The 14,782-nt window shown below is 36.1% G+C and overlaps 1 protein-coding gene across 10 annotated transcripts in view; it reads right to left on the reverse strand.

Annotated features, from left to right (window-relative positions):
- The window catches only part of KDM6A (lysine demethylase 6A), a 138,548-nt gene that overhangs the window by 39,961 nt on the left and 83,805 nt on the right, over window positions 1–14,782 (reverse strand). For 2 of the 10 annotated variants that reach the window (XM_040999592.1, XM_040999566.1), the window contains exons 9-16: window positions 12,991–13,084; window positions 11,181–11,307; window positions 5,984–6,082; window positions 5,644–5,863; window positions 4,948–5,082; window positions 3,681–3,776; window positions 1,873–1,974; window positions 855–1,250 (exon numbers count right to left, since the gene is read on the reverse strand). In XM_040999592.1, coding sequence (XP_040855526.1) covers window positions 855–1,250; window positions 1,873–1,974; window positions 3,681–3,776; window positions 4,948–5,082; window positions 5,644–5,863; window positions 5,984–6,082; window positions 11,181–11,307; window positions 12,991–13,084 — 1,269 coding nt within the window. Of the gene's footprint in view, window positions 1–854; window positions 1,251–1,872; window positions 1,975–3,680; window positions 3,777–4,349; window positions 4,506–4,947; window positions 5,083–5,643; window positions 5,864–5,983; window positions 6,083–11,180; window positions 11,308–12,990; window positions 13,085–14,782 lie in introns of all 10 variants that reach the window. The other 8 variants (XM_040999586.1, XM_040999621.1, XM_040999574.1 and 5 more) reach the window with 7 other exon arrangements.

The raw sequence follows: 14,782 nt of genomic DNA on the forward strand, positions 1-14,782 counted from the left end.
AAAAGGCTCTGCAGGTTATAAGATGTCATTACATGGGTTTTTTTTTCCCCCTTTGTTACAACCCTTTAAAAATGCGAAATGCATCCTTGGCTTATTGATTGTAAATTCAGAAACACAAGCACAGGGTGAGATCTTCCATGTGCCTTTAGTTTCCCAAAACCAGTAAAATTATGAAAAACCTGAAATGATCACTGTAGTCAACCTAGGCCCAATACTTGATTATACACTTCTCCTTGAAAGACTTTACTGCGCTCACAGGGCATCGGTTATGTTCTCCTGGATATCCTAGCACCCCACAAGCTAATTCTATTCTTATTTGCTAATTCTTCAATTTTCTGGCCTTTACATCAAAAGGCCCCTAAACTAAATCCTCAATTCTTCTCTAATGTTATTCTCACACCTTGGTGACCATATCTACCTAGTCTCATTCAATTTTCTGTTAGTTAAACTACTCGATACTGCCCATTCTCACATTGCACTCACCTAATCTTGTTTGCTGCAGCTTGCAAACATACCCACTGCTATTAATCCACTGTTGTAGAAACAGACTAAACAAAATGTCCTTGGGCTGCCACTGTAAATTAACACAAGACAGTGGGCTTCTTCATTTTTTTTTTTAATTTCAGGGGGAGGGACTCCTATTCTCTCTAAGCTGGGCAGATTATCTGTTGGCTGGAAATTTAAAGAAAATATACATACATGTACTAAATTACAGCGAAGTAGTAATAACACTGTAGAACTGCCGCAGCATTTATGAAATAGAACCTCAAGCTTCTATTCTCTGAAAATGTACCTAACCAAATCAAGGCGGGCCATAACATGAAAAGCCAACAAGGGCGCCAGTCCTTTATTACCTGAGTGGAGTTAGACAGTTGGTTTTTCCACGGCTCCTCTGTGCTGCTGGTCAGGTTTGTGCGGTTATGAGGTAGAGTGAGTGCGTTTCGCTGCAGGTAAGGCACGTTTCCATTACTTCCACTTCCTGGTATATGATTATTGCCTATCAATATAGTGTCTGTACTTGCCAGCGTTCTTGATGTGCTACAGGGAACTTGGCCTGCAGAAAAGGGTCCATTGGCCAGAGGCTGCCCAGGGCAGGCAGGACGGACTCCAGGCTGAGAGACGCTAGGCACTCTGGTCAGAGCAAGCTGTGGCTGCTGGCCAGAGATGGAGTTTGTAGGCAGTGATGAGTCAGCTGTTGGCCCATTAGGAATTCCAGTAGATCGTACCTGTGCAACTCCTGTTTGTCGCATCTGTCAAAAACCAAACAGTACACATTGTTTCACGAGGCCCAGCAGAGAAGCAAAATATAAAGATAAAGAATATCTGGTTTGGCTCTAACATTTAATAACTTTAGGTGAAAAAAATACACACTAAAATAAAAAAAAAAATATGTCCATTCATTTCGATGTAAGCTTCCTAGGGAAAGCAGAACTACACTTCATTTTAAAGAACTATCCCATTAGTAATGAAAAAGCAAGCATCTCAACATACTAAAAACAACTGCAATTGATCTTTCCCCCACTTCAAACCTCAAAATTTCTATCTTCTAGATTTTTGTCAAATTCTCCAAACTGTTTTTAAAAAGCCCCAAATCCTAATCTTAATGTCTGATAGCTTAGGTATTAAATCAATATAAATAAACCCTTGGAATATAAGTTGTGTGCATAAAAGGTGTATTCACAAATAAACTTATACCTGCTTCTCTTAAAAAGACCTTTGTCTATTACCAGTATTTTCAGAAGCAAATCACTATATTTCATAAAATGCCAGTATAAGGGAGAAGCAGGAATGAATATATTCTAAAATAATGTGATAGTCACTAAAAATACTCAAATTGCTAACAAATTTAAGGGAAAAAAATGCTATACACACTTGGTGTTGTTGCATTAGAACAAACTGACTTTCCAGCTGTTCCAGCATCAGTTTCTGTGCTGGATTTAAATTATTTCTATTTGCACGGAGTTGCTCCAAGTGCTAGAAGAAAAAAGGAGAATATAGTCACAGACATATCTAAGAAACAGGCTCAGTCCTCTCAAAAACCTTCCTCTAAAATCACTACATAAAACTCAGAATCGTTATCTGAGTTCTCAGAATAGCTATTCTGACCAACAATTATAAACTTCAAGATGAAGTTCTTTAAAAGGCTTGAGAAGTAATCATTAAATGGAATCGAGTTTACTACATGATATTTCACAGATGGGCATGAAATTGTACTTACTAATACAGTACTTGTAGTATTCACATAAACTTCCTTAAGCTTAAAATTAGACAACAAATATGCTCAAAACTGCACTATTTGGAATTAGAAGAGTATGAAGAGAAGCTAGATGTCTAAAAATAGGTGATCAGTAACAACATACAACATTTGCGTAAAGAAATATGATCTAATCATAAAAGAACAAGAAAGTTCTTCTATCCGATCACGGAAAGGCCTTTGAATACATTGCTAATAACATGCACTAGTTCTTTCTGATAAATGGAGATCTTCTCAATCCTACTGCAGGTATTTTAAACTACACATGCTATCAAACCCTAGGCTTCCTGTGTTAGCACTTCTTTAGCACTTGGAATACCTTTGTTGTCAACATCTTCCACACACAAATGTAATACCTTTTCCATCTTAATTAAACATCAAATCAAGCAATGTAACCACACCTTTTGCAATTAAAGGTGTCACAGTAAAAATCAGCACATAACTCTTCTGCCTTCGTTTCATAATTTCATGGATATAAGATTTGATCTTACCGTGATCACCATATGAACTTAGCACCCTCACCATATGACTTCCTCTTTCCTTTAGAAGAACTTTCAATTTTTCATTTAAGGGAAGCACTTTACAGTTTTGGCATGGTATACATGAACTATCAGCAACACTATGCTTGTACTTTGGGGCCTTTACTAAGTGCCATAAGGGATGCTGTATAAAAAGGACTATGATGTCATAACAGTTAATTTGAAAATTGAGACAGATACTAAGCTATTGACAGCAGACAGCTAAAAACATATGTGAATGCACTGGAATTATTAATTATCACAATCACACAGTCTAGCCAAACTAGAATGAGATTTCATGCCACTGAGAAAGGGGCACAATTTTAAAAGTTATGAATGATTTCTGTGACTTTTCAATTGGTTCATTGTGTACAAACGAAATCAAAGAATGTGAAACTGGACGAGGGAGGACTACTTTTACATAGAATTTTCCCAGTCATGTACAAAAGGACAATAATAATTTTAGAGAAAGCAGAGTGCATATTTGCCTATATATAACACATATCTCTATAAACTAGAAACATTAATCTATTAGAAGGTAATCAAATTTATTAAATTTGTGAGTCCTGTCTATTATTGCCTTGGCAGAACCAAATAATCTTGTGGGGCTGATATGCTCTGTGGGCTAGACGTTTCCCACTCCTGCAATATGCCCTGCATTCATACGTCACGCAGTTCAAATCAAAGGAATATGTTGTTTCATATATAAAGAAATGAAAAACAAGCAAAAAAAAAATTTACCTACATTACCCACATAAATGTGGATTAATTTATCTCATCTAAATACATACTAATCAAGCTCGTATCACTCAATGTGCAGAAATAATACTTAAAGAATCTATACCTTATTATTTCTGTGCCCTTTTTTCCACAGAAAAAACCACCTGTCAAAAGTAATTCTCACATACCTGTAATTTCTGTGGTGTCAAACACCACGAATGAGCTTGTTGCTGTACTGGAGGATGTGACACTGCATGGCCACCACTCCAATTATCAGAAGTATTCTAAGGAAAATTGGTAACATAAAAAAACAAAAACAAAAGAAAGAAAAGACAATTAAAGAGGTATTTGATTAAATTATCATAGCTAATAATGGCTGAAGGCAGTCAAATGACCACAAAATAGAACATTTACACAGAAAAGTTATAGCATTACATTGCTTAAAGATAATTTTATATGCATATTACACTTGGAAGTCACAAGTTTTACAAAATATTTCAGTAACAAGCCACCCAAAAGCCCACCCCTAAACTATGGCCCAAAGAGCTAGCCTAAATACCACACTGTCCACCTGATCCAACGTTAAATTTATGTCAATGTCAGTAAAAAGTGATGATGAAAAGTGTGCTGAGATCTTAAAGGCAGGGAGATGAATAAAATGATTTGATGAATGCAAATTTATCCCTAGTTTCTATATTTAATATGAGGCTAAGAATTTGGAATGGAGAAATTCAAACCTTTCACTCTTTGATGTCCACAAATTTAAAATAAAGGACAAAAGATTTCAAACTGCACAAGTTCAGGGCAGTTGGAGATTCCTTTTTGAGTGGGATTTTCTATTTCTCTAAAACATATACCTTGGTTGGACTAGATGTTCTTTTCCTCTTGGCAGGACTGGACAGGTCATCTACTTGGCTAGAAGGAATCATGTGCAGTGGCAAGGACTGCTGTGAAATTGGTGTTTGACTGAGGCCTAATACAGGTTCAGTATTTGGATGATGAGGTTTACATGCCTAAGAATCACAGAAGGAAGACAAAAATAGGGTTCTACATATTCTTAATTCATTCCTTCAAATTATAAAACTTTACAAGTGGCATATTTTTCAAAGCTATGTGGACATCGCTGATTGCAATTACTGAAAATCGAAATCAAATGAATCGTCAATGGAGGAATGTGTACCTTCCTTTGAAAAAAAAAACTGCTTTAAAAATTAATCAACTGCAGCATTAAGAAATCTCCTTCAAAATCACGAAAATGCACAAAGGTTCTAAGTTGGTAACCCAAAATTTCTTCCCATATTAGAGGGAATTTTTGTTCTAGATTCCCTTCACAACTAAGTCAAAAGGCTTTTCATTAATAGAAGCCTACTGTTCTCAGTAAAGTAAGCTTGACCACTACAGACTGAAAAGAACCCTTAAAGCTGGGCACCTGCAGAACATAACCCAACTTCTCACCTGCTGTGCTGTGTTCATGGCACCCTGCCTGGAGGTAAGCTCTGCGGGAATTGGTAGGCTCCATGCCTCCTCAATACTAGGAAGTAATTTAGTTTTATTCTGTAGACTACCTTGTGGAAGGTTACACAACTGAGCCTAGGAAAAATTATGTAAAAAGCAAATTTAACACAAGCCTACTTGAGTAAGATCAAGTCCACTAAATCTTCCTAAATGCTATAGCTAATTGCTTTTAAAAGAAACTAGCTTCTAAATTGGGGGTTTAGAAAGATACTAAGTATAAAGAGGGTAACCAGAATATAAACCTTTGTGAGAATAAAAACAAAGCTGAACTCTGTTTTCAGAGTTCTCATCGCTGTCTTCTCATGAAACTCCAAGCAAGAGTGAAAGACAGTGTTTGTGTTCTTTTCTCTAAAATGCTATGACAACTTAAAAATGCAGACAGTACATAGAAAAAAATCATGTAAATTAATATGTATCAGTAGCGTAAATGCGCAAAAGCATCTTTTAAAATACTGCATATTTTAGTTAAAATGAAAAGTAAAATAATATTATAAGCTATGGTATGTTTACAAAATATGGAAACAGATTTTAAGACATTAAAACACAACTACACAAACTTTCTATCCACCCTCCTCCTGTCTGAGTGCCCTGGGGGAAATATGTGGCCTTACAAAAACTGCTATTTGAAAATTTTACCTGTAAATACTTAATTCGTGCTGCAAGTGCAGAGGTATTACTACAACTTTTGCTTCTGGTTGCATTTAAGTAGCATTTAATGGCATCCTGAGGCTGGTTGCAGGATTCATAGAGAGTGCCTAGGTCCATCCAGGCTGCAGCATGGCCATGGTCCAATTGTACAGCACAAATATAGGCCTGTAAAGCATCCATAGGCTGATTTTGCTGTTGATATAGCACACTGGAAAGAAAAATTAAACCAATGAAAAACTTACTTTCAAGTGATAAACTATAAAGAACATTTTATGTGATGCAACCATATTTTGGTATCAAATTACCATTTTTTAATGCAAAGTCTTACCCTATTGAACACCACGTATCTGCACTTGCTTCTGATTTATCAATAGACTGTCTGTAAGATATAAAGGCATCCTGAACTTTCCCAATACTTGAATAGCACCTGAGAGGGGAGGGGGGGAAAAATCAAGAAAACTGCATTAATACTGAAATTATTTTTTTTTTCTGAAAGGATGGACAACAAACTTCAAAAACAACATATTCATGCATATATGTTTATATATAGATACTATAATGTACATCGTAACTAATCCCGCAATAAACCAAGAATTTGCCTTACAGGTGCTAATGAAAGCAGTATTAATTAACTCTATGAAAATAATTATAGGCAATATCGTTGTCAATATAATATCAAGTTGAGCACAGCACCCACAGCCCACTCAACTAGTAAAGCTGCATCTCATTATAAGAGTTAAAAATAAAAACAGGTTGGTAACACTTAGTGGGTCAGATTTTAGTTGTAGTTTCCCAAATATTAACACTGAGGAAAATAATTCTTCAATTCACAAAAGGAAACATAAAATAAACTAAGCATCAAAAACAGCATGAAACGGAGTAAAGTATAAACTTTATGACCAGTAAAGATAGTAAGTTTAAGGACCTGTCATTTTCTTACTATGGATATAACACACTGGTTACTAGACACTGAAACTGTGAATATACAGATTATTTTCTTGGTGTTTGGTACTAAAGGAAGACCAGTTCCTTTTCTTCAAGGAGTTTTTAATTTAGCTAACTGCAGACACATTACAAATGTCACCATGTCACATCAAATGACCAGCACAGGCAATAATAACTGAATTTAGGAAGGAAGGTGACCAATACAAACTGCAGAATGTGATAAAAGTCAAAAAGAGAAAGGTAAGTGTGATGAATTTGAATATGTACAACATGCAAAATTGTTCAGGTGAGTCTCAATTCCCAAATGGTGTATGGTAATTTAATCAAGAGTAAAGAAAAAGATTACATGGAAATTGATTGGAAAAGCAATATCCGTACAATAATTCACTTATTCTGGAAAACCACTAGTTGAGCGCAAACAGTAAAAACATTTTAACATCTTGATTTGCCCAAACATTATCTTTTGGTCCTCATATTATTCTGAAAATACCATTTTATATGTCATATAGAAGCTGGGAGTTATTGTTCATTCAGGCAGAAGAGAGGTATTTCAAATACATTTGAACAATGATAGCGAGGGGGTACAAGGGCTGGTGCTTCAGCTTACAATGCTGGCATTCAGTACTAGAGTGCTGGTTCAAGGCCCAGCACTGTGCTCCAGATCCTTGCCAATGCACTTGGGAAAGCAGAGGAGGACGGCCCAAGTACATGGGTTCCTGCCACATACCCAGGAGCCCTGGTTTCTTCTCTTCAACCTGGCCATTGCAGCCATTTGGGGAGTAAACCAGAAGATGAAATATCTCACTCTCTTTATCACTGCCTGTGAAATTCATTAATCAATCTTTTAAAAAAATTTGTACCAAGTGAAAGTACAAAACAGTAGAAAATGTCATATCCAGCCCAAGAATAACCTCAAGTTTTTCTTAATAAGCTAAACAGCATGATGAAAACAATTTCTAGGAATATGAATGGGACAATAATACATTGAAGAGATTGAAAGGAAAATTAGTTACGGATAGTAAGAAGAGGATGGCTACAGTCACTGATTCTGAATAGGCATTGCAAGAGTAAAAGAAGGAAGAAACAAGAAACCAAGAAAGCTCTGGAGCTGATTGTAGATTTACAAGGTGATGGTTATTGGCTATGAACACTTTTTAAGCTTACTTAAATAAGAAAAGAGTGATACTTTTGGCAAATGGAAGAGGAGGAGCTGGTTGGTGAAGGAAATGATGAATGCATTTTGAAATACACTAACTTAAACATGAGGTAAGGGCATTAAAATAGGAAATGGTGGCGGCCATCATGGTGCAGCACCACTTCTAATGCCCTCATCCAATGCGACATTGCTAGCCGGATGGAGTCTCACACGCTCTTGGTGCTTGGTACTAACAATTACTCAAGTCACTTGAGTCCCACATGGGATGGCCTGGTTAGAGTTCCTGGTTCCTGGCTTCTGCCTAATGCAGGTTTTGACTGCTATAGCCATTAGATGAGTGAATCATTTATTGGACAATACCTCACTCACACTCTGTCACATCGTCTTCTAAATAACTAACTAAATAATCTTTAAAAATGAATCAATGGAATAAAAAATAAAGGGTAAAGATAGGGAATATAGTCTTGAAGCTTACAGTATCTTTAAGGATAAAGATCTAGAATTGAAACTTACGCACATGGAAGACAGGTTTTAAGAACATAGAATGTCTACAACGAGTTAAATATGGGCCTAAGGAATCACCGATCAATAAAGGCATGTGAACGACTGAGAGACAGAAAAGGCAGTTTCAGCAAGCATTTGCAAGCTTTTTTTATGAATAGAGAAATCAGGAGAAAAGGTCAGCAATGAAGAGTACAAAAATGCATCATTTGTTTTTGTTAACCCAAGTAACAGATTTATCGACAAATCTGCATAGCTGCTTGGACAGAAAAGTGATACTTCCCAAATTAATATTTTCATTTCTATAAAGCCAAAGAAGGAAGCAATATGCTCAAATACAAATATTCCAATCCAACCACCAGACTTTGCCTTTAACTGGGTTCCTCCGAGACAGTCTTGTGTAGCTCAAGAAAGCCTGAGTCAATCTAGGATATAGTTATTAACTAAATACCTGTGTGATTAAAAAAAAAAAAGTCAAGCCCTCTGAAGCCATTTTCCACGTCTGTAAAATGCCAGGGTTAACAGTATGAAAGCTGGGTGACTGCATGCCACTCTGAACCCTCTCAGTTTTAACATACTCCAGTTCTGTGATGACTGGTGCTAGTGTAGCTAACTACACATTGCACTTTCACTTTGATACATACATGGCAAATCACAAGCACATTCAATCTTCAACACAGATCTGAATGCAAGCACAGGTAACAGAAAGCCTATAAGACTGGGGTCGGTATATTCCATAGTTTCTTATTGACACTTGAAATCTTCATTGGCAACTTTAATTCAGAAATATAATTTATTTATAAAATTCTTCTCATGATAAAGCACATTAGAATGCAATGAAAGAGGACAAGAAAGGCAAGCATCAAAGAGGTCTAAAACAGACCCAGAATTATAATAATACAGAGAAGAAATAGTGAATGCTTAAAATGATCATCACAAACTGCAAAACAAGTTGAACCGAGCCAAGTACCCCTTACATGGCATGTCAGAAAAACCACATTAGATATTTGGAAAAGTTTGCCCTGAAAGTTTAAAGTATCTCAATGACTTAAAATGTAAAATCAGTTCACTGGAAAAAAAATTTCTGTAGAATACTATTCACAGAAGCTAAAAAGTTACAGCACAGCAAAAATAGTAATTTCAGATGTGGTTCATTACATACTAATTTTAAAAACTAGAATTTAAACTTTAAAACTTAAGCTGAAAAGACTATTATAGTAAACTAATCCTCATCTTAGAACAAAAGGAAAACACTTTCTAGTATACACAGCTTTTACACTGTGTCCAAAAAAAAATTGTATACAAACTTTAAAACTGGAGACAACGGCCTAACCCTTCTTGCCCAGCAGTAGACTTCCTTTACAGTCACCATAAGTTTCAAATTCAGCTCCACTAACAATAATGCCAACTCAAAATACAAACAGAGTTGAGACTTCATTTTATTGAATAGGCACTTTGCCAGAGAAAAATATGCAATGACGATAAGGTGCTGTTCCTGGTTCCCTTAATTAGGAGGGGAAAAAAGGAGTTTAGCCTCTCAAACTTAATTTGGAAGCAACCCAAACTAGACAATTTAAAAAATCTGGAGAGGTTAGAAATATCTGCAAAAAATATGTACTTTTAAAACCAATTTTACTGCATATTTATTAAAGAATAACTAAATGTTTCTAAGAGAAAACATTTAAGCACTCTCTCACAGCAACATAACTTTCCTAATTTTACTGTGAAAAAGTGAATCCACAACTAAAAGTTAATGTAATAATATGCAACATTTACTCAAAATATTTCATGTAAAAATGAATTAACATAAAAATTAAAGAATGATTACAAGAGAAATCACAGAATAGGAAGGTATCTAAGAAAAGGTTTCTCAAATGCAACTTTACTGACATTATCAAAGCAAGTAATACTTGGTTGTGGAGGACCGTCCTTTGCCTGTTTAGCCCCATCCCTGGCCTCTACTCATGAGATACCAGATCACTCTTTCCAGTTGTGAGAAAGTGTCTCCAGATGCAGTGAATGCCCCCGAAGTGATAAAATAGTCTGCCATGCAGAAGCACAACTACTGTAACACAACCTCTCCTATTTAACAAGTTAAAAGAAAACTGAGACCTACAGAGTTTCAAGTGTATCATCCATAATTTCACAAACAGTATCCGAGCCAGAACTTCAATGTCCCTCAGCTCCCAATATAGTGATCTTAATAAAACATTACCAAATCCGAAATCAATTAGGAACAAAAGGAAAACGCTATGTTGGTCCACACACATAATTTTTTTATCAGATACATATAAATACAGTTTCCTTTATAGATAATCACCAACCATGATTCACGTTTTCTGCATTAGAAGCAAAAAAAAAAAAAAAAAAAAAAAAAAAGGCCACATTTACAAAATGGCAGTAAGCTTTTTCATTTCACATCATTTCTCCTTTTCCACAAAACTAACAACAATATGCGTCAATTTTAGGCAGAAGCGGGATTTGAGATCTGCTATTAATCAAATTCCTATTTTAAGGCATATATCATTAATCAAAATTAGAAGAGCAGGGTTCCATTGGCTACGGCTTTTCCTCAGTCAGATGAGAAGGTTAATTCTCCGTTCTGTTGAATACATACAAATACTAGAAACTAGAACATATCTAAATATTTCATTGAAAAATGCTAAGACCTTATAAAAACTAGCAGTAATTCAATTCAAATAATAAACCAATAAATAAGAAATTTCCCATCTCACCGTATTTTGCTATAGGAAAATATATTTAAGACTTCTTACAATTTCACTCCCAGGAATTCTAGCTACTTTTGTTAAAGGAGAAAATAACTGATATGATTATAAAGTACTGTATGAACTGCTTTAGATTATAATTCAAAGCTTTGAGCTGCTACAAATTAAAACAAAACATAATGTCTGATACGCCTCACCTTCCAAGGTAATACCAGGACTGGCCAGAATTAGGATCTGCTTCCAAGGACTTTTGCAGATACTGAATAGCATAGCTTTCCTTGGTGGATTTATCTCCCAGGAGATCCACAGTATGATGCATCCAACCTATAGAGAATGAATTAAAAATAATTATTTAACTTACTTTTCTTCTATATTTAAAGCCACCACGCAGAAAACATGCGAAAATACACTTTTCACTCGATTTATTATTTCGATTAGAATAAACATCCAATGGGGCACAGTAGCAGAGCAACCTAACCTGCCTATAGCACAGGCATCCCTTACGGGTACCTGTCTGTTCTTGCTACTCCTCTTCAGATTCAGCTCCGCACAACTAGCCGAGGGAGACAGCACAGAGTGGACAAAGTTCTTGCGTTTCTGCACCCACGTGAGAGACACCCAAAAAGCTCCTGGCTTCCAGCTTCATACCAGCCAAGTTCTAGTCTTTGTGCCCATTTCAGGGTAAACCACAGAATATTGCTCTGATTCTCTCTCTCAGACTCTCTGTAACACTTTAAAGTAAAACAAATACATATATGTAATTTTTTTAAAAAGAAAAACGAGCAAACATTGAAAACAGAATTATTCATTATGGCCACAAGAATATGTCTCAAGAGGAAATATAACTAATTTAAATACTAATGTACTAGATTACAAAATCCTTTCTAATCTGTTGTTACTATATAATTTCTATATTTCTTAATTTTAAAATGTATATGCACTTCGAGAACAGAATATTCTAAAGTGGATAAAACTTTACCATAGCATGGTTGGAAAAGTTTATACTCAGAGGCAAGTGCAGTGGCACAGCACAATAAGCCTCAACTTGTGGTACTAGGATGTCATATTGATGGCAGCTCATGCCCTCGCTGCTCCACTTCTGATCAAACTCCCTACTTAAGGCCTGGGAAAGCAGAAGAAGCTGGCACAAGTCCTTGGGCAATATACCCATACGGGAGAGCCGGAAGTTCCAGGCTTCTGGCATCAGAACAGACTGGGCCACTTTGGCCTTTGTGGCCATTTGTGTAGTGAACCAATGGACGGAAGATCCCTCTAACTCTCCTTCTCTATCTGTGCTTTTCCAATAAAAATTCTTAAATTTAAAAATAGTTTATATTCAAATGCTAAGTGAATGAGTAAATGCTCTATTCTAAAGGCATCATACTTCGTTCCACCAAATAACAAATACAGACAACAAAGGTATCTCAAGCAATTAAGCAATAACATTAAATGTTGGAGAGCTTTTTCGTCATCTTCTGGGTAGTAGTAACATATGATATCAAAATGCCTACATTCACTCATGTTCAACTTCGGAATAGAAATGTCCATGTAGAGAAACTATTCTATAAGATCTGAAAATTTTGGACAAAGCATTTCAGTTACTAATATAGATAAAGTCATGAAAGCAGGCTCAACCACCACTACGACACTTCAGGCCAGTCACTTAGCTTCACCGAGTGGGAAGCATATACCTATTACAAAGAAAGCATTCAGTTTCTCCAGCCCAGGAGTCAAGTAACAGTAGGGAAAATTTCTGAGAACTTAAAAGAACCAGCAGCAATAAATAATTATATTAAGACACCATTCTTCAGAAAGTTCATGGAAAATGAAATGAAAAACACTAAGTCCATTTAAAAAAATGAAAAATACTAAGTTCATTTTGGGACAGTTTTTGAAACCCATGTACAACTGTTCTGCCTTAAGTATTTTGATGACCCCTTTGTTGTCATCCCAATTATTGTAAAAAGCAGAGAGGGGCACTAATAACAGATGTAGACTGTTACATACCTAATTGCTGTAAGACAGTTGCTTTCACTTGTGTAGAAAGGTTTTCTGTCTGCAAAAGTTGTTCGTAAGCTTCCTTTGCAGAATGGTACTTCTTCTAAACAGCAAAAACATTCAGAGGAAAATAAACTTAATAATTTTACAAAACCACTTTTCTATTTTAAAAATTACATAATACTTACGCTATGCCATATTTTGAAAAACCAACTGAATGAGAACAGTACCGAATCCATTGAGTGTTATTTCAGTCCCAAATAGCTTTGAATAAACAGCCATGTTACACCTAATACTAGTAAAACTAGTATTCACTAAAACAAACCACCACAAAAGTGAGATCTTTCACGAATTTGCCACCGTGATGGTTCAATTGCCTAAATCCACCCATTGCAAGCACCAGGATCCCATATGGACACCAGTTTGTATCCTAGCTGCTCCACTTCCCAGCCAGCTCCCTGCTTGTGGCAGTAAAGCAGTAGAAGGTGGCCCAAAGCCTTGGACCACTGCATATGTCAGAGATCCAAAGAAGCTCCTTGCTTCGGGTTGGCTCAGCGCCAGCCATTATCACCATTAAAGGAGTGAACCAGCAGATGGAAGATCTTTCCGTCTTTGCCTCTCTTTGGAAGTTTGTCTTTCCAATAGGAATAAATAAATCTTAAATTTTTTTTTTGCCAAATTCCAGGTTAATAACATCTCAACTTATTTAGTGACATATATGAAATAAACTTTCTTTAGTAACATTAATGAGGCCAAAGAAACACATCTAAATCCATAACTGGCATATCTAGAAATACTATGTACAGTACATGCCAAAAATGCTGTAGAAAACTCTAAGGAAATGGCTTTAAACATTAGTGTTCAATACAGTTCCCAGAATAGAAAATGTCCTTGTTAATATACAACACATATTTTATTTCAAAAGCATCAAGTCTTCCATAACAATGGTTTAATGATATTTGTAACAGTTTAAGCAAACCACTAAATGAAACTGCTTACCCAAAGATCTCTCTTCAAAAGTACTAACAGGACTGAATCCAATTATTTTAACAGTATAAGACCTACAAATCCTCTAAAACAAAAAGTTAACAAAACTTCATAAATATTACTATTAAATCACACTTGGCAGAACAATGGATTGCCAGTACTCTCAGAACAATATTCTGGCCTAAAAATTAGTAAGCTAATGAAGGAGAGCGTCAAAGTTACTGAACTGTTCAAGTCAGCAAGCATTTGTTGAATATCTGACACAATAACTGGAACTGCTGGTACACAGTGCAGTGAGGAACACTGTACACATGGGCCTGGTAAGGCAGTCTAGTAGCTAAAGTCCTTGCCTCGTAGTGGCTGGGATCCCATATGGGCACTGGTACCAGCTGCTCCACTTCCCATCCAGCTCCCTGCCTGTGGCCCGGGAAAGCAGTGGAGGACAGCCCAAAGCCTTGGGACCCTGCACCCATGTGGGATGCCCGGAAGAAGCTCCTGGCTTTGGATTGGCTTAGTCCTGGTCGTTGTGGCCATGTGGGAAATGAACCAGCAGGTGGAAGACCTTTCTCTCTTTCTCTTCCTTTCTCTGTATGTCTGATTTTCCAATAAAAAATAAATAAATCTTAAAAAAAAAAAAAAACAGCCTGACTAACTCTTGTTAAATTGCTTCAGGATTTAAAAAAAAAAAAAACTATGTATAATAGTTTGATACTTTTCGAAGAGACTGAGCCCGTGTTAAAAATTAGAATACTAGTAAGCTGGGCAGAAAATTCACTAACAGATTTTACTTCACAAACAAAAAGAGCATTGAAGT

This window comes from Ochotona curzoniae, unplaced genomic scaffold (assembly GCF_017591425.1).
Source record: "Ochotona curzoniae isolate NIBS_2020 unplaced genomic scaffold, NIBS_Ocur_1.0 contig_1274, whole genome shotgun sequence".
Classification (NCBI taxonomy): domain Eukaryota; kingdom Metazoa; phylum Chordata; class Mammalia; order Lagomorpha; family Ochotonidae; genus Ochotona; species Ochotona curzoniae.